Below are 24,540 nucleotides of genomic sequence, written 5' to 3' on the forward strand. Positions count from 1 at the left end.
ATATTAGGGAAGTCATTGGACATCTGTGAACCTCAGTTTCCATTTCTGTACCATGGGGATAATAACGTGGTATTAATAACGTTAATTAATATTAACACTAATTAATAATGTGGGATAATAACGCAGAATCTGGGCTTTCTTATGTAATACACAATGAGGCTACTATTTTATTCAAATTACTCTATACCCCCAGGACCTCAATAGGACAGGAGAGAGCCCACCCACAGATCCATGCCCAAAAGCACAAAACACAGTGAATATGTGGATAAGGAATACAACATAGAAGAAAAAACTTTTTAGTATGCCTATTATCTGCAAGAAAAAAAGTGTTGATTTACAAGCATACCATTGTGAAACCATAGGGGAAGCAAATCTGAAAAATGTCCAGACAGTAAAATATGAAAAATGGAAAAGTATGCAGTCCTCTTTATGGGTGATTTTAAATCTGTTCATCACTATTCACGCTATTTTTGTTTGTTCTGCCACATCCATTGTTCTGTTTTAGTTACAAAACTTTCTAAGGCATTTGATAAGTCCTTCGTATCATCAGGCGTGACACCCTTTCATCGTATTAGCTGCTTCGGGGCTCCAGCTGGCAGGCTCAACACAGAGCCGGGGCGGGTGGCCTCCATTCTCCCGTCTCTGTCCCAGGACAGAGCAGCGGGGTCTGAGGGTGGCTGAGAAGCAGCAGAGTCAGTCACCAGAGCAGCAAGGAGGCAGGGTTCTCTGGGCTGACACTCGTGATGGTTAAGTCTCCGGTCTGACTTAGGGCTGGCCACAGAAACAGAACAATAGGAAGGACAGATAGATATTATAGACAGAGAGATAGATCCATCTAGATCAGTCTAAAAGGATATTATCTGTCTGCCATCTGTCTGTCTATGTCTATCATCTGTCTATCCACTATCAATCACCAATCCAGCTAGCCATAGAGTAGGGGAAAGAGAGAGACTGAGAAAGAAAAACAGGCAGAGATAGATCACTTTTTACACTTTTATTTATTTTTTGGCCACATGGCACATGGGGTCTCAGTTCTCTGACCAGGCATGGAACCCGCACCCCCTGCATTGGAGACTCTTAATCACTGGACCGCCAGGGAAGTCCTAAGACAGAGAGTGTTAAGAAATGGGTTTATATGATGACAGAGGCTGGCAAGTCCAAGACCCAGAGGGTAGGCCCAGAGGCTGGAGACCCAGGGAAGAGTTGCAGTGTGAGTCCAGAGACCAAACCTGCCCGCAGAATCCCCTCTCCTTCCAGGGAAGGCGGTCTTTTTTTTTTTTTTTTTTCTATTAAAGCCTGCAGCTGAGTAGATAGGGAGGTAATCTGCTTTATTCAAAAATCTACTGACTTAAATGTTAATCCTACATAAAAATATCTTCACAGAAACATCTAGAATAGCATTCGACTGAATATCTGGGTGCCACGACCTACCCATATTGACAGGAAATTAACTGTCATACCTCTACAAATGGTTTTTGGAACACTTCCCAAATTGAGGCCCTGGATGTGTGTGTTTAGGGGGTGGGGGAGACATGAGCAGAGCTACTGCTGAGACAGCAAAACCCAATCCCTCGTGTCCCTGTGTCTTGAGACTCCCTAAAATCATCAGAGTGCGGGTGTTGGAAGGCCCAGAATGGCAACCGGGAGCTCCAGGGATGGGGAGCTGGGTCTTTACATGAAGATGCGCGTGTCTGCACCCACAGCCTGGCGAGGCCTGGGGACACTCGGGGTACGGTTTCTTCCTGCCGAGGCAGGTCCCGAAGCCTCGTCTATCCATCTTAATACCCGGTGCCCGGCATACGCTGGGAAGGGTACGGTATTCACTGAGTCTTAGTGAACGTCTTCATACGTTCTGTGTGCCTGGTGGTGGCTTATTCGCTAGAGGGAAAGCTGGAATAGACACTATGACCCGTGTTGGCCCAGTGGTCCGTTCATGGGACGTTGACAGCGGCCACCTGCAGTGATAGAAGACCCACCTGGCCGTCTCCACTCTCCCTCTGTCCATGGGCCTTAGGAGAACGTGCCATCCTCTCTTTTCATGCGGTGTAAAACTAGAAGTTTAGGCCAGATGATCTGGATGATTGCTTCCAGTTCTCACACCTACAATTCAGTAAAAGTATCCAGATAGCGAACAAACAGCGGGATATGGTGTGGAATTCACAGCCACGAAGGAGCCTCAGGGAAAGACGACAGCTGACCCCTGTCCCACCTTCTCTACTTGATTTCAGAGCAGTTGCCTCTCTGAACAACTAGCCCAAGTGAATTGATTCTTTACCATCTGGGAATTTCATTATCTTTTAAAGAACTGTTAGTTCTAATGTTTAAGGAGATGTTGGCCTGGATGCGAGGGAAGTTCAGGAGAGAATGGATACATGCATATGTAGGGCTGAGCCCCCCTGCTGTGCACCAGAGGCTGGACAACAGTGGTAAGTGGCCAAACTCCAGCGTGAAATCCAAGTTCAGACGAAGGTCACCGCTCCCGGGCCCCTGCGCCTGGCGGCCCTGTGGGCATGCGGGCCGGGCTCAGCCCCCAGGACGAGCAGGACCTGAGAAGCAGGCCTGCAACGCGCAGTGTGGCGGGCACAGGCATGAGAACTGAAGGGGCAGGAGACAGCAAGGACAGTCCAGGGGGACGGGGTCCAAGGATGAACAGCAGCGAAAACCTCAACGTGGAGAGCGCCAGCCAGCAGGGAGGAGAAGCGGGGTGAGGGGGCGCCGGCTCCCCTCCCGAAGCTGCGGAGCACTGTCGGCCGGAGGAAATCGCAGGCGGGTCCACGTCAGGCGGCGCACCCTGCAGTGTGGCTAGGAGACGACTTGGGGGTGGGGGCGCCGCGAGCAAGGGTGGGAGAAGAGAGTGTGGCGGGGCTGGGGCGGGGCGCGGCGGCCGACGGGAGAGCAGTGCCCTGACCCCTCCCCGTGACCGTGACCTCGGCTTCTGCCCTGAGCCCCGAGCCCTCACCGTGACCATGACCACGGGCTCCGCCCTGAGCCCTGAGCCCTGACCCCTCCCCGTGACCGTGACCGTGACCTCAGCTTCTGCCCTGGGCCCTGAGCCCTCACCGTGACCGTGACCGTGACCTCAGCTTCTGCCCTGGGCCCTGACCCCTCACCGTGACCGTGACCATGACCTCAGCTTCTGCCCTGGGCCCTGACCCCTCACCGTGACCGTGACCGTGACCTCAGCTTCTGCCCTGGGCCCTGAGCCCTCACCGTGACCGTGACCTCAGCTTCTGCCCTGGGCCCTGACCCCTCACCGTGACCGTGACTACGGGCTCCGCCCTGAGCCCTGAGTCCTCACCGTGACCGTGACCGTGACCTCGGCTTCTGCCCTGAGCCCTGAGTCCTCACCGTGACCATGACCATGACCTCAGCTTCTGCCCTGGGCCCTGACCCCTCACCGTGACCGTGACTACGGGCTCCACCCTGAGCCCTGAGTCCTCACCGTGACCGTGACTGTGACCTCGGCTTCTGCCCTGGGCCCTGAGTCCTCACCGTGACCGTGACTGTGACCTCGGCTTCTGCCCTGAGCCCTGAGTCCTCACCATGACCGTGACCATGACCTCGGCTTCTGCCCTGTGCCCAGAACCTTGATGTTTTCTCTGCGCTGACGGGGACGCCTGCTCCCTGCTCACCTGTCCGTGAGGCGCCTTTCTTGTCAGCCTGTTGCTGTGACTTGTTTCTTGTGGGTTTTTCTATTACCAGCTTCTAATTGAACGTTGCATTTTGGACCCAATCTGTAAACTTCCATCAGCGGGAGAGTTCTACCTATCACGTGGAGAGATGTCCAGTATAGATTGGGAAGTTAGCAAAGTAGTTTAAAAAAGCAAAAATACTACTACTACTAATAATAAAGAGTTTAAATCTGGGGACTTCCCTGGTGATCCAGTGGTTAAGACTCTGCCTTGCAATGGAGGAAGAGGGTTCAATCCCTGGTCCGGGAACTAAGCTTCCACTTACCACAGAGCAACTAAGCCCAAGCACCACAACTAAGCCCAAGCACCACAACTAGAGAGCTCACACACTGCACAGAAAGATTCCATGTGACGTGAAGAAAATCCTGCATGCCCCAACTAAGACTGGAGGCAACCGAATAAATTAAGAAAAGATACATTTTAAAAGTTTAAATTTAAATAAATAAATAAAATTTAAAATTAATTATAAAATTATAAAATATAATAAATACACATAAAGAATAAATTTAAGATATCATAATCCCAGAATCCAGTGATTACCTCTGTTAACTTTTTTGGTACACATCCTTCTAGACATGTTCTAAGAACGCAATTTTTACGTGTCAAAAAATGGGGCCATGTCATACATTGCTAGTCCTAAAGATCGAACTTTTAGGATCCTAGGACCAGTCTTCCTTCTTTGTTTGCTTCTTGGTAATATTTCTCTTTTTCCGTCTTCAAGATCTCCTCACAATAGTATTGACATTTCTGGTTTTATTATTAACACTACAGGAGAGATGCAGGATTTGGTTTCAGTGGCCAGAGAAGAAAGTTGAGGAGGTCAAAATATAGCGAGCTCTTGGGAAGGTCCGAGAAGGAAGTTTCCACCCAGGTGAACTCTCCCTTGGTAGTGGATTGAATTCTCTTCCCCCAAAAGGTATGCCCAGACATGTACCGATGTGAGAGTTGGACCATAAGGAAGGCTGAGTGCCGAAGAACTGATGCTTTTGAACTGTGGTGTTGGAGAAGACTCTTGAGTGTCCCTTGGACTGCAAGGAGATCCAACCAGTCAATCCGAAAGGAAATCAATCCTGAATATTCACTGGAAGGACTGATGCTGAAGCTCCAATAATTTGACCACCTGATGAGAAGCGCCAGTTCATTGGAAAAGACCCTAATGCTGGGAAAGATTGAGGGAGGGAGGAGAAGGGGGAGGACGTGGTGGTTGGATGGCATCACCAACTCAGTGGACCTGAGTTTGAGCAAACTCCGGGAGATGGTGAAGAGAAGCCTGGCGTGCTGCAGTCCATGGGGTTGTAAAGAGTTGGACGCGACCTAGCGACTGAACAAAAAGGTATGTCCAAGTTCTAGCTCCTGGTAGCTGTGAATGTGGCCTTCCTGGGAAATAGGGTCCTTGCAGAGACAATCCGTTAAGGATAGTAAGGTATCCTGGATCAGATATTTGCAGAAGTGTGGACCCTAAATCCAGCAACTGGCGTCTTTATAAGAGAAAGGAGATTTGAGGCACAGACAAGGGACACCGGAGGAGAAGGTAAAGACGGAGCAGGGATCAGAGGGAAGCGTCCACAAATCAGAGCGTCCAGGAACCCTCACAACCGCCAGAAGCTCAGAAAGAGGTGCGGGACACATTCTCCCTCGGAGCCTCCAGAGTGAACCAGCTCTGCCAACACCTTGATGTTGGACGCCTGTCCTCCAGCACTAGGAGAGAACACGTCTGGGTTGTCATGAGCTGCCGAGCGTGTGGCCGTCTCTGAGGGCAGCCCCAGGGAGCTCGTCCACTGGGTCTATCTTAATGCTCGCTTCTTCCATTCTGCCCTGGTTGCCCGACTCCCCCGGTGAGCCGCTGAATACCTTCTCAGCAGACCTGGGAAGTCAGTCCTGATAAGTGGGGTCAGGCCTGAACAAAACGTTCAGAAAACATTGGAGTTTTTCCCAGAATAAGAACCACATAATGTACAAATTGGGCCTCCTGGCTCTAAACATTCAAACTGATAAAGACGGTTGAAGACTCTGAGTAAAACTACTCAGAGTGTGATTTATAGTTTACCAAGTACTTAGACCAAACCCCACCTGAGCCTTCCAAATAAAAACAAAGCCCCAACTCTCAGCTCTCGTTTGAAAGTTGCCTCCGTCCTAGAGAGCACTCGAGTCTGATTAGGAACCCGCCCAAATGATCAAGTCTCATCTTTTCTCTTTGACCAAACTGTTACCACTGCTGATAATAGTTGAGGAGATATCAAAGAGTGTGCCCTGCACAGAGAGAATTCCCTTTTAAGTAAAAATCAGTTTTGCCCCTGGGTACCCATACATTGGGCTTCCCTGGTAGCTCAGACGGTAAAGAATCTGCCTGCAATGCTGTAGACCTGGGTTCGATCCCTGGGTCAGGAAGATCCCCTGGAGAAAAAAATGGCAACCCACTCCAGTATTCTTGCCTGGAAAATCCCACAGACGGAGGAGCCTGACAAGCTATAGTCCATAGGATGGCAAAGAGTCGGACGCGACTAAGCAACTCACACATACATGTACATACATCCACACGTTTGTTCCGTACATCTGTGTTTTATTTCTGCTTTGCAAATAAGATCATTTAAGCATTTTTCTAGGCTCCACATATATGCCTGAACATACAATGTTCGGTTTTCTCTTTCTGACTGACTTTATTCTCCATGGCAGCTTCTGGGTCCATCCACGTCTCAGCAAACGGCACGGGGTGGTGGCAGGGGATTGGGATGGACACAGAAATACACTACTGACCCTTTGCATAAAGGCGGTAACTAATGAGAACCTACTGTGTGTCGCAGGAACTCTACTCCATGTGGGAGCCTAAGTGGGGAAGAAATCCAGAAAAGAAGGGATATGTGTACACACACAGCAGATTGACCTGCCGTGCAGCAGAAGCTAACACAACACGGTAAATCAACTGTCCTCAAAAGGAAATGATGCTAAAAAGCCAACTTTGCTAATAAACATATTTTAGAAGAATTTCTTACATCTTCTTAGCCATTTTTCTGTTCTGTACTAGTACTATACGAAGCACACCTTATTGTATCTACCCTTCCTTTCGTTATTATGGCAGCAGAAAAAAATGCATATCACACTTTCTAAGAAAAGTTGTGAGGGAGGGTTAGAGGCAGCATTGCCTGTGGGGGATTATTTCCCATATAATGACAGGGGTCTGTAAGAACTGAAAATAGATTGATTTGGAGGCAGTCCTGGGGTCTAACATTTGAGGAACAGGGTCCCAGTTTTGCATTTTCAATGACAGCACTGAATTCCATGTGGTTAAAATTCCAAAAGTTAATTTTGTTTTCAGGAAAATGGTCTATTGTGCTAACAGCTTTTATTTTACCTAAACTGTCATTCATTTGGACTGAAATGTGTAAACTGTACTCATTACAATTTAGATCCACCCAGAGTAGAGAGACGAAGGTCACAGGAGAGTAATGAGAACACCCGCTCAGCAGATTTTTATTTTAGGTTTTTCAGTTTCTTCCATGACCTGGGCCCCGTGCTGGGTGCGGACAGACCCCACCCAGGAGCTGAGTCCAGCAGGGGAGGCAGACGGGGCTCACGCAGCGGGCTGTGTGGGTGCGGGCAGTTCCGGGGGGCACCCCGCCTCGGGAAGGACCGCACCCTGGGTGATGACACCTCCCTGGGGGCCGGCAGGGGCCATCGGGGCTGGGGCGGGGGAGGAAGGTGAACAAGATGAAGGGAACCCCCACAGGTGCAAAGGCCCGGGGCTCTGGAGGTCACAGAAACTCTGAGAAAGCAAAAACGGAGCAGAAGGGTGGGAAGGTGGAGGCTGGGGAGTGGGGGAGACCTCGGAGAGATGAAGTCAACCCGAGGACGAGGGCTGGATGACAGAGGCCTTGGGCATCAGGCCAAGAAGCCTGTGTGCCCTGTGTCGGAGGGGACTGCGGGATCAGTGCAGAGTTTTAGGCAAGGTGTGATGTGAGCAGATCCTCGTGGCTCAGTCAGGATAGCACTAAAAAGAGGAAAAGGCCAGGGAAGGCCAAGGAAATTAAGCTCAGTCGTACACATCTTATTAGGGAGCAAATCCCCACTGCCTTCAACGGCAGAGTCCCCCTTTTTTAAGCGAAGGATGTCCACACAGTCACACTCTTCCACACGTTTTTATCTGTGTCCAGAAACAAAAGCAGCTTAACCAGAAAAACTGTTAATAAACTATTTTTCTGACTCCAGTACCTGAAAACAATGAGGTGTGAGATGACATGAGCATCTTTCCTTCCTCAGACATGCTGTGTGGCTGCGGCACTTGCATTAAAGGGGCCGCCTTTCATTCCATGTGCTTGCAGGAGGCAGGCCTAATAAAGGGGATGCCTGAACATTTCCAACCAAATTCCCTCCGTGCAGGGTGTTAGAACAACTTGTTATTTTAAGCCATTTTGATAGATATTTGCATATACAAGCAAGCACAGTCTTTGAACCAGCCCATTATATAACCTCACTTATCCCTGCAGGTAATGAGCTGCTATAAATGCAGAATTAGATATAATCCTGGGTTTTCTGTGTGTGCACGCGCAGTCAGACCAATAAGAAATGAACACACTTGTTAGGGACAACAGCCGCCTTCCACTTCACTTACCTCTTATGAATTATTCTCTACTCTCAATTCCAAATCAAGAAAAACACACTCCATTTCCCAAGCCCTGCTATCAGATAAGCACCAGAAGAGGTAATATTGCTAGCAACTGCCAAGAAACGTGTTGGAGTGAGATGTATGAGTCTGCTGGTGTAAAATCGAGAAATAGAGCCTTCTATGCGTTCCCTTTTCTCCCCACCTGCTATTTAGGGCATCTCATTCATTCATTCATCCACTCACTCATTCAAGCAACTGCTAAGGCCCCTGCTCCAGCCCTGCTCTGAACACTAAAGTGAGGTTTCACGTCAAACAAGGCGCATACCCGCCCTCCCAGGGTTGACGAGCAGCGGCCGAGAAGCCGGACTTCTTTCTGGTGTTTCAGAAAAGGACCGTGTTTGGGCGGCACTGGCCCCACCTCCTCCCAGCCCTGCGGGCAGCCCCGGCCCTGAGCAGGCTCCCCAGACTTGACTCAGCTCGTCACTCACAAGTGTCAGACCTGGGCACGTTATTTGTCCTCTGCAAGCCTCATTTTTCTCATCCAAAACGGAAATCCTAAAAAAGCCTACCTAATATGACTGTCACAAGGATTAAATAAAGATTCGATTTGTAAAATGTCTACATCAAGGCCTGGCACATAGTAAGGACTCAATTCATTTCTGTTATTACCATAAATGCCTCGGCTTCCTGCCAAGAATCGTTTTCTATGTGATGCCATGTGTGGGCAATACCTTGGCTGCTGCAGGGGTCTGGCAGGTAATCTGCAGACAGGTAACCGTCTGTAAGGAGGGTGTGCTCGAGCCCGCCGGTGGGCAGAATGCTGGCGTTTGCAGCAGGTGCAGCCCACGGGCTCTAGAGTGTAGGCTCCACAGTTGTGGCACATGGGCTTAGTGGGGTCTCAGTTCCCCGACCAAGGGTTGAACCCGTGTCCCCTGCATCGGCAGGAGGATTCTTAACCATGGGACCACTAGGGAAGGCCCCAGGACCTGAGATCTTTGCTGCCTGTCGTTGGCTGGCGGCCTCCATCACATCCTTGCCACGCGCGCCTCTCCAACACGGCAGCTTGCCTTATCAAGGCACACCACCCAAGCATGCAATAGAGGGAGCGTACTAGCAAGATGGAAGCCATAATCTTATGTAGCCTAATCACAAAGTGTAATAGTCTGCTCAGCACAGTGAGGGAAGCAAAAGTCTCCATAGCAACCGTCTCTCCGAAGCTCTGAACATCAGTGCGCGGTGCCCCTCATCAACATCCTTGGGGTCCCAACTCCTCTGTGTCTCCCTAGCAGTTTCTTCAGAGTTAGGTTCTGGGAGAAGACAGAAGCGCAACTTATTTTACCATCGTGTCAGCAACCAGAAGCTCCATGTCAGTTTCCAGGTATGAATCTTAGCCCCTCGGGCAACTGTGGCACTGGCTCTAAAGCCTGTTGAGCCCCCTCACTGGATCAGCGTGCCCATCCCCAGTTTCTACAGGCTTTGCTCCAGACTTCGCTCTATAATCCTCTTTGAGGCACTATCCTGGGTCCCCTGGAGCCACTTCATTCAGAAGCTTCCAGAATCAAAACAGCCCAGAAAATTACAAATCCCCATAGTTGGAGAAGGAAGTGGGAACCCACTCCCGTATTCTCATCTGGAGAACCCCATGGACAGAGGAGCCTGGCGGGCTACAGTCCACGGGGTCGCAGAGAGTCGACAGGACTGAGCGCGCACACACAACACAACATGCTGGCCTGCAGCTGATGACTGCCTGGTGCAGAAGCATGGAAACCTGGCCTCCTTATTTTCAGGCAGGATAAACTCTGCTGAGCAACTTATTCTCGACAGCTCCTCAGGGGTTCAAGTTGAGTCTGGAACTCTCCATGAAATCACAACCTTCCCTGGTTAATTTTTGCTCCCTGTTCTGCTTTTCCTACTCCCTGTCTAATTTCTCTTGGGGCAACTTGCTTAATAAATTATTTACACACAAACCATCTCTGCAGGGTCCGCATCTGGGGAAGCTGCCTAAGACAGAAGGTGCCATAAGTAGTCCCAGGAAGCTGGCGGAGAACCGATTCTGAGAGCAGCTCATTTACCAGCAAGATGAAAACGGGGACCCCATCTGTGGCGGTAGGTGGCCTTCTGTATCTCTTTACTGTGTTTGTTAGATAATCAGCATACCTTTGTTTTATAAAAGAAAATCGCATATAATGATTCATCTATCGCATTTATCTCACATAATAATTCATCTCATCTTACTTACATTTAAGGACATTTGTGGGCTTCCCAGGTGGCGCTAGTGGTAAAGAACCGGCCTGCCAACGCAGGAGAAACAAGGGTTTGATCCGCGGAGTCAGGAAGGTCCCCTGGAGGAGTGCTCAGCAGCCCACTCCAGTGTTCTTGCCTGGGGAATCCCAGGGACAGAGGAGCCTGGCGGGTACAGTCCATTGGGTCACAGAGAGTCGGAGACTACGTCAGTGACAGCACAGCACAAGGACAGACACACAAACAAACCTCTAGGCAGCCGCAGTGTACGACGGAGCATCGAGAGCGCAGGCTGAGTTTTAGGTATCAAGCATTCATTGTGGCATTCTAGACGTGTATCACTGCAGTCACTAAGGCTTTCACTCTTGGTGAACAGCGATGGGATATAGCTGAAAGGAGTTGTGCTGGCTTGTGCAGTATCTCTAGCTTTTGAGAAATTACAATCGTAAGGACTGTGGAATCAGGTGGCATTGGGCTTGAGCAGATCCAGAACACACTAGTAGACTGCATAAAGTAGGAATCCGAGTCTACAGTTACCCACCAACCAAGGCATCTTCATCCGCTCCCACCTATGCCCTCATGGACGGGGGTCCCCCATGACCAGCTGATACAGGAAAGATCCCAAGTATGGCTCACTGATGGATTGACTCAGTACTGCCAGTTCAGTTCAGTTCAGTTCAGTTGCCCAGCTGTGTCTGACTCCTTGTGACCCCATAGACTGCACACACCAGGCCTCCCAGTCCACCACCAGCTCCTGGAGCTGGCTTAAACTCACATCCATCGAGCCGGTGATGCCGACTCGGTACTGCACACTGGCATCAACTGAAAATGGACAGCTGCTCTGCAGCCCCGCCCAGGGGGCTCTGATGAGACAAATGAGGATTAATCCTCGTAGCAGGCAGAGCTCTGGGCATTGTACCTGGTGATCCAATTTGTGTGGAGAGAGAGGTAGCCCAGGGTAAAGATGGAAACTGACTCCACTGGTTGGGTGTGGGACTGGAAGGTGTGCAACTGGAAGACGGAGTACACGGGGGTTTGGGGAAGAGGCCATGTGGAGTGAAGACCCGTGTTTTGTACACTGATGCCCGCCAACGAGCATGCATTGCCGAAGAGGCGTGAAGAGATGGGTGGGCAGGATGGCTCTCAGGTAGGCAGGAGCCAGCATGTGCTGTCAGGGGCCTCAGTCCCAGTCATTAAGGCTCCTGGGTGTAACAGCCACGGAAACACAAATGGAGGCCACATGCACGTGAGTCCAAAAGCCTGGGCTGCTTCTAAGTACTGCTGAACGTCTGACCTGCCAGAGACTGACTCTGCATCCCCTCTACAGGGCCATTTCTTGAGGAGACCAACCAGAGTCTCGTGTGTGTGGTCAATCGCTCAATAGTGTCCAACTCTTCGCTACCGCATAGATTGTAGCCCGCCAGGCTCCTCTGTCCGTGGGATTTCCCAGGCAAGAATACGGCAGTGGGTAACTATTCTCTTCTCCAGGGGATCTTCCCAACACAAGGACTGAACCCATGTCTCTTGCGTCTCCTGCATTGGCAGGAGGATTCTTTACCATTGTGCCACCTGGGAAGCCAAACCAGAGTCTTGCTGGTCAGTTAGTTATGTAGGACCCCTTCACCCTCGCAATGGCACCATTTTGTTCTGACTGAGATTGATACAAATTCATGGCATGAATCTGCCTTTCCTGACCACAGTTTTTGGCAAGATTCACTATTTGAAGTCTCAGAATGTCTGATTTATAGACACAGAATCCCACAAAACATTTTTTTTGGTCCCAAAGAAAGCTATTCTAATGGGCAAATGACAAGGGGATCCATGGATGGCACAACATACACATCATTCTAACATACATTGTACCCACCTTCTGAAGGCAGAGGAAGGCACCAACTTAGAAGTGGTACCTTGTGAGGTTGGGGCACCAACCTGCAGGTCACTGCATGTGCCTTAAACCAATAGCCTTTCTATTTTGCTGTGTCTCCAGGGAGTTGAATACATGGGTCTGGTAACCAAGGAGTGAAAAGAGGAGCAGCCTGGCTCCCTGCCACTCTTGGTGACCAGCTTGGGGAAGGCAGCCTTCCTGTCTTCACAACTCTAAGGCAATGGGTCTAGCGGTTCCAGCTCTTGAGGGAGAGAACTTCACACTAAGCTTAAAGCTGCCACTGCAGTCCTACCATTTTGGATTCAGCGTGGGCGAAGAAAGCTATGATCACGCTGGCCGAGGTAACTGACCCTGATCATCACAAGAAGGCAGGGCTGCCTGCTACCTAACGGGATGAATACGTTTGACACTCAGATGAGCCACTGGACTCTCTCTTTCCCAATTTTTAACTGCAAACAGGCAATTGTGCCAACCACTGCCTGATAAAGACCTGGTAGCAAGGAGCTAGGATCCCTCAAAGATGAAGATTTGGGTCACTCCACCAAGTAATCCCTAGACGGGCAGAAGGGCTAGTTGAAGACTGAAAGGAAACTAGAATGGATGGTAGAGATGAGAGGTGATGGATAAACTATCATTTTCAGTTTCAGTCTTGGGGCCAGGGCCAAGGGCTGTGGTTGTCCCACTAGATTTGTGACCAGTTAGAATCCTGAGAAGACTGTGAAAAGCTGGAGAAAAGTAAGAATGTATGAATCTGAGTGACGAGGGGCGGACTGCAGTGGATGCTTCTGGCACTCTGCCCAGATGGGTTCAGAGCCTCTTGACTGGTCCACTGCACCCTTCCCCCAACTTCTGGGCGCTTCACTCCTGATGGCTCACACCTCCAACCTTAATCTACCGTGGCCACTGCACCCAGGCTCACTCTAGAACCAAAAGTGCTCCTCAGACCAAGGAATTCTCCAGGCAAGAACACTGGAGTAGGTAGCCATTCCCTTCTCCAGGGGATCTTCCCAACCCAGGGATCAAACCCCATTCTCCTGCATTGCAGGCAGATTCTTTACTGTCTGAGCCACAAAATCCCAGCTCCCTTCCTTCAAGATGGGATCAGTTCACTGTGTAATTTGTGCTCCAGAGCTGCCTTGGATCCAGCTGAGGCTGGAACTTGACCTCAAATTGCTGCCTTGCTTGCCTTAGTCTCCTGCCCTATTTTGCTTCCCTTCCTAGTTTCTCCTGGAAACGTGTCCTTAATAAACTACTTGCACAGAAATCCTTGACAAAACAAGACAGTTCCCTAGTAGCACATAAACTCTATGTGAACAGACACTGTTTAGGAAAAAAAAAGTTTTTTAATCTCCTACCGTATGTAGCCCAGCATGGGATACCTACCAGAAGTCCATCTGGGGTTTGGCAAATTCTTTAAGATTTTCTTCCTCTAGTAAGAATCTTGAGGATCCTAAGTGGCGATTGCATTAGTATAGTACAGACAGGGACATCTGTAAATTATCAGTGATACATCAATGTAAAACACATGTCCCAGGTTTTTTGGACAACCCTGATTTCAGTTTTCCAATCTCCCTGTCAGACCATTTCCAGACAGCGTGTCCCAGTTGGTGTGGTGTTTGGACAGCAAAGGATAACGTGCTAGCCAAGAGGCAGCTGCGGGAGGACACTTAAGGATTATAAAAGCAGGGACCCTGGAGTTAGCAAGCCTGGACCTCAAATCCTGGCTGGACCCCAGCCGGCTCTTCGACCTTGGCCACGTTTTATCTCTGTTCGGACCAAGTTACTAGTTCCTACTTCACAAGACTGAAAATGAGTCAATCTAGGCAGAGTGCTTAGCCTTGCTCCTTGACCTAGTAAGGTGGTTCCTTCTGGAAGGGCAAGAAGGGCGGATGAAGCGTCCCCAGTGGGGCTCGGGGACGTCGCAGCCGTTACGGAGCCAGGCGGGGCAGAGCCGAAGCGTTTGCGTTCCCTTTCGCCCTCCGAGGCACAGGACACAATACTTTCCCAAGCAAACGGGAGGCGGACGTCATCCCGGCCGGAAGGGCCGACGGCCTCAGAGGAGAAAGGCCTCGAGACCCCGGACCGCCACGCGGCTCCACCGCCCACCGAACCCCTAGTCTGGGCTGAGATAGGCAAGGGGCGGTCGCCGGATCCCAGGCCGCGGAGGCGGACGCACGCCGCCGGTTTCCTAGCAACGCCCGCCCCGCCCCCCGCCCGGCGTGGCAGGGGCGGGGCCAGGCGGCGCGGGGCGGGGCCAGGCGGCGCCGTTGCTATGGTAGCGCGTCCGCCGCGCCCGACGCGGGCAGCACTGGTAGTAGGCCGGCGCTCCCGGCCCCTCGTGGGCAGCCAGGCGGCCTCCCTCCCGACCCGGCGGCTCCCGCTCCGGCCCGGGGCACCCGCGCTGTCGGCCACCAGAGGCCGGCCTCTGTTCCGACCTGCTCCCGCGCCGCCGAGGCCCACTGAACGCTTGGAGACTTTCCGGCCCATCTCGTGGGCTCGGGGTCGGTCCTCCGGGCCGGGTCTAGGCAGGAGAAACCGGTTTGGTTCTGGAGTCTCGCAGGACCTTTCCCCGCCCCCTCCCCAACCTGCGCAAGAGTCACGCACACACACACACGGCCTAGGGCCCGGTCCTTTCCCTCGAGTGTTGCACCTGAAGGGTCTTTCATCTTGTAAAGAGAACATGCAGAAAACAGGACGGCTTCCAAACCCAGCCTTTTAAAACCACCCTGCCAATAAGGATCTTGTTTCACGAAGGCCATCTTAAGCTGAAAATGCCCACGCCTGAAAGGAGAGTTCGGACTTGAATTTGCATTCTTCTCAGTCCCACCCTGCTTTGAGCTGCGTTTGGAGAATTCACTTGTGGGGTATTAAATTTAAACGTATACGCCTCTAGCTAGTATTATGTATTATGACTGCTCTGTTAAAGGCACAGAGACAAAGCCCCACGACTTTCAGTCATCCTCCGGCTTGAGTATTTTTAACAGAGGCAGAGGCAGTCACGTGTTTGTGAGTTTAATCAAATTGACAAGGGCTGTGAGCGAGAAAGGCTTGCTATTTAATGCCAAGACTGCATTAGGTACAGAAAAATGCGTTCTCTTTGGACTTAACTTGAATCAGAGCTTTTCAAATGGAATCTTCTCTTGCATGTATTTTTCTCGATCTCCTGCCAGCGGAAAATTTAAATCAAAATTCTGTTTCTTATATTCGTTTCTATGGTAAATGTGTCTAGGCTGAGATGATGCATTATCTCGATCAACAAGGAGACGCGCAGCAATCACTGTGAATTGAACACCTTGCTGATTGAGCAACACTTGAACCTGGAGGCAAGAAGGACCATAATCACAGAAGGAGAATCCTCCACGGTGTATTTCACAAGCATGTTCACAGCTGACGTTTTTCCACTGTAATGGATCATTTACTGGGAACTTTTTTATCCTTCATTTTGCCAGACTATTTAGTCTCTTAGCCACTTTTACCTACTTTTTAGTTTGAAAATGTAACTGTGGTTGGGCAAATGATCATATATATGAATGTGGGTGCTTGTATATTTCCCCCCAGTATCAAAACAGAACCTTTATTTTGCATTCAGAAAGCTAAATCAAGCACCTGAAAATAATAGTTTTATGTTTAGCACTAACTGGAGGAAAAAGGGGGTGTATAAAAACAGGAGGTATAAAGTTGGAGAAAAAACGGGATGTACATAATGACTTTTTTTTGTGCATGAGGTGAATTGCCAAATCTGCTTCAGATTTGGTAGTTTAAATGTTAGAATAGTAGAAAACAATAACTACATTTTATAGTAAAATATTAGCACTTGCAAACATTAATTTCTATTTGGTAATTTTTATAATGTCTGATTATGCACATTCATTACCTATAAGTTCTTCTCACAGAAGTCAGGAAGCAACAGTTAGAACTGAACATGGAACAACACACTGGTTCCAAATAGGAAAAGGAGTACGTCAAGGCTGTAGATTGTCACCCTGCTTATTTAACTTATATGCAGAGTACATCATGAGAAACGTTGTGCTGGATGAAGCACAAGCTGGAATCAAGATTGCCGGGAGAAATATCAATAACCTCAGATATGCAGATGACACCACCCTTATGGCAGAAAGTGAAGAAGAACTAAAGAGCCTCTTGATGAAAGTGAAAGAGGAGAGTGAAAAAGTTGGCTTAAAGCTCAAGATTCAGAAAACTAAGATCATGGCATCCAGTCCCATCACTTCATGGCAAATAGATGGGGAAACAGTGGAAACGGTGGCTGACTTTATTTTTCTGGGCTCCAAAATCACTGAAGATGGTGACTGCAACCATGAAATTAAAAGGCGCTTACTCCTTGGAAGGAAAGTTATGACCAACCTAGACAGCATATTAAAAAGCAGAGACATTACTTTGCCAACAAAGGTCCATCTAGTCAAGGCCATGGTTTTTCCAGTAGTCATGTATGGATGTGAGAGTTGGACTATAAAGAAAGTTGAGCGCTGAAGAGTTGATGCTTTTGAACTGTGGTGTTGGAGAAGACTCTTGAGAGTCCCTTGGACTGCAAGGAGATCAGTCCTGGGTGTTCATTGGAAGGACTGATCCTGAAGCTGAAGTTCCAATACTTTGGCCACCTGATGTGAAGAGCTGACTCATTTGAAAAGACCCTGAAGCTGGAAGAGATTGAAGCAGAAGACGAAGGGGATGACAGAGGATGAGATGGTTGGATGGCATTACCAACTCAATGGACATGAGTTTGAGTTAACTCCAGCAGTTGGTGATAGATAGGGAGGCCTGGCGTGCTGCAGTTCATGGGGTCGCGAAGAGTCGGACACGACTGAGCGACTGAACTGAACTGAACTGAACTGATTCTTCATTATGAGCTTAGACCAGCATGATTGCAAGATACTGGTGAGGATGCTCATATGCCTGGCATGGCAAATAGAACTGATCAGCTAAGCCATTTAACTGGATGGTTGTTCTCTGTAGGTAAGTAGAGGTTTGGTTATACCCATGAGTTAACCCAGAATTCACTGACCATTTTGGAGAGTTACTGCATTTTATTAAGACTATGTGAGTGTTGAGAACCTCACTAGATTTTCTGCAGTGTTTCCTAATGTGAAAATGATCTCCATGTAGGCATTCCAGTTAGTTTCCAGTATTACAAGGTTTCTACCTTTTTATTTATGGTTATTGTTTCCTTAGGAACCTAATATTTATCAAACACAGGATCCATTTTGCATGCTCACCTTTCTTCTTTTTCAAATAATCAGTGACTTTAAGCTTTGAGCATCTTATCCTTATTACTGACTACCAGCCTTTTATCTAATGCTGCATTAAACTTGATTTATTGCTTTATCTATACTATTTTAATCCTTTAGAGGCTTATAATATGGGCTCTTTAATAAAATGTTTTATCATATGAATAAACTAACCTTGCTCTACTTTTCCAGGTTTCTCTACTTTTGCTCACTCACCTCTGTACCTTTTCCCTTCTTTGAATATTCATGTTTCCTATACAGTCCAAAATGCTTGTTTCTATAGAAATGATTGTGTTACCACAAAGTGTTCTGGTTTAGTTCTTAATGTTTTATGTTTAGATCTCCCAATCTTGGGAAAATATAAATGCATCTGTTGGCGCTGGTGGTAAAGAATGTGCCTGCCAATGCGGGAGATGTAAGAGATGCGGGTTTGATCCCTGGGTCAGGAAGACCCCCTGGAGAAGGAAATGACAACCCACTCCAGTATCCTTGCCTGGAGAATCCCATGGACAGAGGAGCCTGGTGGGCTACAGTCCATGGGGTCACAAGAGTCGGACACGACTGAGCGACTGAGCACACAGCACGTTGCTAGAAGAGTCCCCCATTCTGAAATCTTAAAATATTTTTTTCCCATCCAGCTTCAAGGTCACCTAATATTCTCTCATCACTCCATAGGATTTGAACCGGCAATCTAGTGTAGTAGTTAGGAGACTAGGCTCTGAACTCAGGCTAAGAACCAAGTCCTGGTTTTAATGCTTGCTAGCTATGTGACTTTAATGAAGTTTAAAAAAAAAACAAAACTCAAGGCCCCAGTTTTTCTCATCTGTAAAATTGAGATAGTAGCACTTAGTTCATTAAATTTGACTATTTTTAAGAATTAAATAACACAATTCTTGTAAAGCTCTTGGCATGCGATCAACAATGAATGGTGTTAGCAGTGGCTGTCTTCATCAGAGTTATTATCAATATTAAAACATTGTTTCCACGGTCAACAATTTACTTAGCCTGAATTAATTTATTAGACTGTCCCCAGATACACAGAATTATGCCAGGACGTGAAACAGACGTTTTGAGTAAGGAGGGCAGGGAGTCGGAGTGGAAGGGAAGAGTCCAGACGCCGGCCAGGCGAGTCCTGTCGCCTGGGTTAACTGTTGGCCTCGGTGGCCCCTCGATCTTGCTGACCCGCAGAAACTGCCCAACCTAGACGTTCTCCTGGGCTTGTGCCGGTGCCTCGTGAGAACCTAAATTATCCCCAGAGCTCTGCTTCAGGGAAGTCTGAAAACCGAGTCTGCGGTGTTCCCACCTCTGCAGTCAAGGAAGGCATGTGAAAATACGGTTGGAACGGCTAATCCAGATGTCCACTACTCTTCTTCCCAAATGTAAGCCTCCACATTGTAGCAATAATGGAGAATTTTTGGTGGTCCAGAGGTTAGGACGCTGAGATCTCACTGCTGGAGGCCTGGGTTCAGTCCCTGATTGGGGAGTGAAGATCCCACAAGCCACACAGTGCAGTCAAAAAGAAAAGTGAAGCAGGAACAACAAAAAACAAATTATGGCAGTAACAACAGATGCTCCCTAACAACAATGCCGTCTCCCCGAAGGAAGACCAGACTTCCTGCATCTGTGTGGGGAATGCTTCATTGTCCCTTTAGCCTGATCACAGGCCACTCTTTTTGTTATTTTTTAGAAATACATATTATTTCTTTACTTGGCTGCGCTGGGTCTCAGTTGCGGTACACGGGATCTTCGGTGGCAGTGTGTGGTTCTAGGTCCCTGACCAGGGATCCACCCCAGCCCCCTGCGTTGGGAGCTCGGAGTCTTGGCCACTGGAACACCAGGGACGTCCCCACAGGGCAGTCTTGATGTTCCACAACCTAAGAGCTGAACTGTCGAGTTCGTCATGCCCCAGAAATGCTTTATAAAACAGTAGGGACGAAGGAAAGGGGAAGAAAGGGCAGTGATTGACATATGTAAATGATCCACAGGGGCTGGTGTTCACAGTGTCCCTCCTCCAGCAGGCTCTGCTCCCCGCAGATCTGCCGGGTGGGCCGGGCTTCCTTGCCCAGTGGCGCGATCTAACCTTTACTTCCCAGGTGGCTGAGTTCTAGGCTGGCTGAAAGAAAGTGAAAGTGCTAGTTGCTCAGTTGTCTCCAACTCTGCAGCCCCGTGGACTGCGGCCCGCCAGGCTCCTCTGTCCACGGGATTTCCCAGGCAAGAATCCTGGAGTGGGGTGCCATTGCAGGATGGCTGAAACCTTCTCTAACTTTTGCCCCTGGGTATGGCGGTCCTAGGAGGCGCTCCAGAGAATCTGTTGGTCCTCACTGTGTAGCAGTTGACCTTAATTTTCTGAAAGTAAAGAACTCGGTGAGGACTAGGTGGGAGTCTCACCTTCTAGTCCAGTGGAGCCCTGTGGTCCCTGCTGGAAGCGCTCACAGACCTCCAAATCCACGGAGGCTCCAAGTCACAGTGGGGCAAATGAAAGCTTTTATAGGGACTTCCCTCATGGTTCAGTGGTTAAGACTCCTTGCTCCCCATGCAGGGGGCCCAGGTTTGATCCCTGGTCAGGGGCCTGGATCCCGCATGCCACAACTAAGACCCGGTACAAACAAATAAGCAAATAAAAAAAATTTTTTTTAAGCTTTCTCATGATGTACTCTGCATATAAGTTAAATAAGCAGGGTGAATATTCATAGTCAGGACTGATATCCTTTGGGATGACTGATTGTAAGTTACATAAAAATAATATAAATATATGGTTATATTTGGGCTTCCCTGGTGGCTAAGATGGTAAAGAATCTGCAGGTTCGATCCCTGAATTGGGAAGATCCCCTGGAGAAGGAAATGGCAACCCAATCCAATGTTCTTGCCTGGAGAACTCCATGAACAGAGGGGCCTGGCAAGGTACAGTCCATAGGGTTGCAGAGAGTCAGACATGACTGAGTGACTAGAGCTTTTTATTTCCACTTTCATGGTTATGTTTATAAGATTCAGCATGGTTTATGAGATCTGCAAGAATAATACAAACACTGGGAAAGTTGTTTGTTAAGATAGACACCTGAGTTATATTAAAAGGAAATCTAATACAGAGGTATATACGTGTTGTTGAATAGTTTGATGGCATTTTATCTGAATCTATAAAATCTTCCTTAAAAGTGATAGTCAAGATTTGCTCTATATAAAGAATAAGAAGAATAACTTTATATTATGAATAAAAAGATCTGTAAATCGAGCCCAAAAGCGAGACTGGCGATCTTCCATAAAAGGCCCATGGTAAGTACCTGGGCTTAAAAAAAATTAAATGTGCATTAATTTTTTAAACACCATCCTTGTAGAGAAGGATGTTCCAATAAAGTGTTCCAATAAAATTTTATTTATTAAAAAATAAGCAGCCTTCCAGAGTGGCCCATAGGCTATAGTTTGTCAACCTCTGATCTGAAAGATTGAAGTTTTTCTAATTTGTAAGTTAATAGCTTGCTGTATAATTTCAGTGCTAGAAGGATTCTCAGAAATCATTCCCTTCAGTCCTGTAACTGTTTGCCAGAGAGGTTAAGGAGGATTTGATGGGCCAAGTGACTTGTTCAAGAGCACATTATTAGAAGCATGTTTATAACTTAATTCCGTTATAAACTAAAGCACAAAACCAATAATGATGGAGTCTCTATTTGTGGAATCTATTTGGTGTGTGTGTATTCCAAACCTGCCACAAATAACGTGTAACTTGAAGGAGCAGGTAAGTGTTTTACAACTAAGAGTGCATACTATAGTCTTTTCAAAGTTCGTTACACTGAACCACTTGGAATTCTATGTGCAGGAAAAATGATCACTCATTGCTTTGGGTTCCTTATTTTTCTCATTTGTACTATAATTCCTCTGTCAGTATCCTAGGATTTATCAATAGAAGAAAGTAGTAAACAAATCAACTCTTAACATCCTTTTTCAGTGTTTGTCCAGAGAGGCTTTGCCTATTTCATCTATGACTTTATTTCTTCTAATCAGCTCCCTGTAAGAAATAGCACTGAGGAAGATTGTCTAAGGTATACGTTTTCATGCTGGCATTGAGAAGCATTAATAGAAGTTAAATGTGGAAATCTCAGCATGCTGAGATCAGTTTACAACTGTAAAATATAATTTCCTTCCAAGCCTTTTCAAATCTGGAATGTTGAGAATGGCTCGTTAAACTCAAATATTTATGTCATTTTGATAGTATCAGAAAAAGGGACTTATTTTCCCTCTTTATCTCAGTCTTGTTACAGAGTTGATAGCACAGTCAACTGAAGCTGGGTTTCCTCGATTTGGGCTCGGGGTCTCACACAGACGGCCGTGGGTTAATTGGGTGAATCCTCTCCTTCTCACCAAGTTGCCGTCCGGTACCCTGTCGGTGTGGGCTTCCCAGTGGCTCAGTGGTAAAGAATCTGCCTGCAGTGCAGAAGACATGGGCGGGAAACGCGGTTTGGATCCCTGGGTCTGGAAGATCCCCTGGAGGAGGAAATAACAACCCCCTCCAGTATTCTTACCTGGGAAATCCCATGGACAAGGAGCCTGGCGGGCTACAGTCCATGGGCTCACGAAAGAGTCGGACCCGTCTTAGTGACTGAACAACTGTTATAGCTTGGCATATAGTTTGGCATATAGTTTGGCCTGTTATAAAGTTTGGCATTATGCTCATATATTGTGTGCAAGCTGCTTTTGTCCCTCCCTAAGGATGTTTTCTCTGATGATGAAATGTTCTTTTCAGCCTGATATTCAGTGGCCACATGCTATTCCATCAACCACACGGACCATCATTAGTTTACCCACTCTATTGTTGGGCATTTGTGTTTCCAGTTTTTCACTATTATAAATAATGTTGTGATGAATATCCATGGACATAAATCTTTGTAAACATTTCTGATCATTCGTGTAAAGATAAGTTGCCTAGATGTGAGATTGCTGGTCCAAGGAAGGTATTTATAGAACTCTTTATATGTAATAGTCATGAGTGTACACTCTGCTGGACTCCATGCTGGAGAGCTGGGCTATAGACAGGGCCTCCCAGGTGGCGCTAGTGGTGAAGAACCCGCCTGCCAATGCAGGAGAGGAAGAGACGTGGCTTCGATCCCTGGGTCGGGAAGACCCCCTGGAGGAGGGCAGGGCGACCCTCTCCAGTTTTCTTGCCTGGAGACTCCCACGGACAGAGGGGCCTGGCGGGCTACGGTCTGTAGAGTCACAGAGAGTCAGACTCGACCGACGCAACTCAGCACAAGCTTGTGCTACAGACAAGTTCTCGTTTAACCCTCCCGCAAATTCATGAGATAAGCACTGTTTTTAAAAACGAAACCAACGTGTTTTACTTACGTATTTGCTTTATTTTGACTGTATTGGGTCTTCCTTGTGGCGCGCGGGCTTCTCTAGTTATGGTGCACGGGCTTGGTCGTCCTGCAGCCTGTGGGATCTTAGTTCTCTGACCTGGGATCAAGTCCACACCCCCTGCACTGGAAGGCAGATTCTTAACCAGTGGACCACCAGGGAAGTCCCGTAAGTACTATTAATACTCACATTTTTTCCAGAGCAAACTGAGGCTTATGCCCAGGAAATGGTTAAATTCACCATGGTGGTTGGTAGACCAAATGTTTGGGTCCAAGTCTGTCTGATTTCAAGACCAATATTCTTAATCACTACACTATATAGCCCTTTTCATATTGCCAAAATATCTTCCAAAAAAGTTTATTACCATTTAGATTTCTACTGGCAGTGTATGAGCGTGCCTGCTTCCCTGGACTATTGGGGATTCTTTGATTACAAGGGAAACTGAACAAATGTTTTCATGCTCGTTGGTCATTTGTGGATTGTCTATTCATGTCCTTTGCATAGAATATATGTCTGAAAACTCCTTCTGAGATAGGAGGTCAGGTGATCTAAATTCTAATCACAGTTCTGTCCCTGATTGGCTTCCCAGGTGGCACTAGTGGTAAAGAACCCACCTGCCAGATCAGGGGACATAAGGGATACAGGTTCCATCTCTGGGTCAGGAAAATCCCCTGGAGGAGGGCATGGCAACCCACTCCAGTCTTCTTGCCTGGAGAATCCCATGGACAGAGGAGCCTGGTGGGCTGCAGTCCATAGGGTGGGCTATCGTCTACAAGCCCACCTTTGTACTGCAGTCCAAAGAGTTGGACACGACTGAATCGGCTTCACACACACACACACACATCCCTAATTAGCTATGCAACGTCGGGAAAAAAATCACTGCAGAGTTCTGAGGCTCCATTTCCTCTTGTGGAAAACTGGATGGTAAAATTAAATAATCTCACTGCCCATCTCTAAAATTCTGTGGTTCCGTCCATGAGTCTACCCATCAGCAGTCCTCATCAGTGGGCAACATGGAAGGAGGTGGATGGCCACCGATGCAGTATATTTTTCTTTACATATTTAAGGGAGGGCCTTGAAATCATCTCTCCCAGCCTCTGCCGTTTAGGTACCTGAAACCCTACCCTTAACTCCTTGGGGTTTTCATTCTTCATTCTGAGGGAGCTATCCTTCCTGCCTGAAGGTTTCTTGTTATTTGGCTTCAGTGACATTTGCTTCTAAACCCTTGAATGTGTTCCCTCTGCCTGGGATGCTCTTAGTCCCTTTCTTTACTGAACTGAGTCTGAGCATAACTTCTGGAAAGCAGCCTGAATAAAGCATGATCCATGGGTTTGGAGTCAGTCAAGGCCAGGGTCTACCACATACTTACTGTGTGACCTCAGATAAATTATGTATTCTTCCTAACCTCCACTTCCTCATCTGCATAATGGGATAATGAGAGTATCTACCTATTGAGAGCATAGTGAGAAGGCTGTGAGATTGTGCATGCAGAACTTGGCCCATGATGCTTGATTTCTTTTTGAGCTTTCAAGC

General features: G+C 48.0%; 1 protein-coding gene across 1 annotated transcript in view; it reads left to right on the forward strand.

Annotated features, from left to right (window-relative positions):
* The window catches only part of EFCAB11 (EF-hand calcium binding domain 11), a 240,458-nt gene extending 233,821 nt beyond the window's left edge, over window positions 1-6,637 (forward strand). Inside the window, exon 7 of the mRNA XM_043919408.1 lies at window positions 6,494-6,637. Within this exon, the coding sequence (XP_043775343.1) occupies window positions 6,494-6,572 (79 nt within the window). The 3' untranslated portion in view covers window positions 6,573-6,637. The remainder of the gene's footprint in view (window positions 1-6,493) is intronic.
* The last annotated feature ends 17,903 nt before the right edge of the window (window positions 6,638-24,540 follow it).

Source organism: Cervus elaphus, chromosome 12, assembly GCF_910594005.1.
Source record: "Cervus elaphus chromosome 12, mCerEla1.1, whole genome shotgun sequence".
NCBI classification, from domain to species: Eukaryota; Metazoa; Chordata; class Mammalia; order Artiodactyla; family Cervidae; genus Cervus; species Cervus elaphus.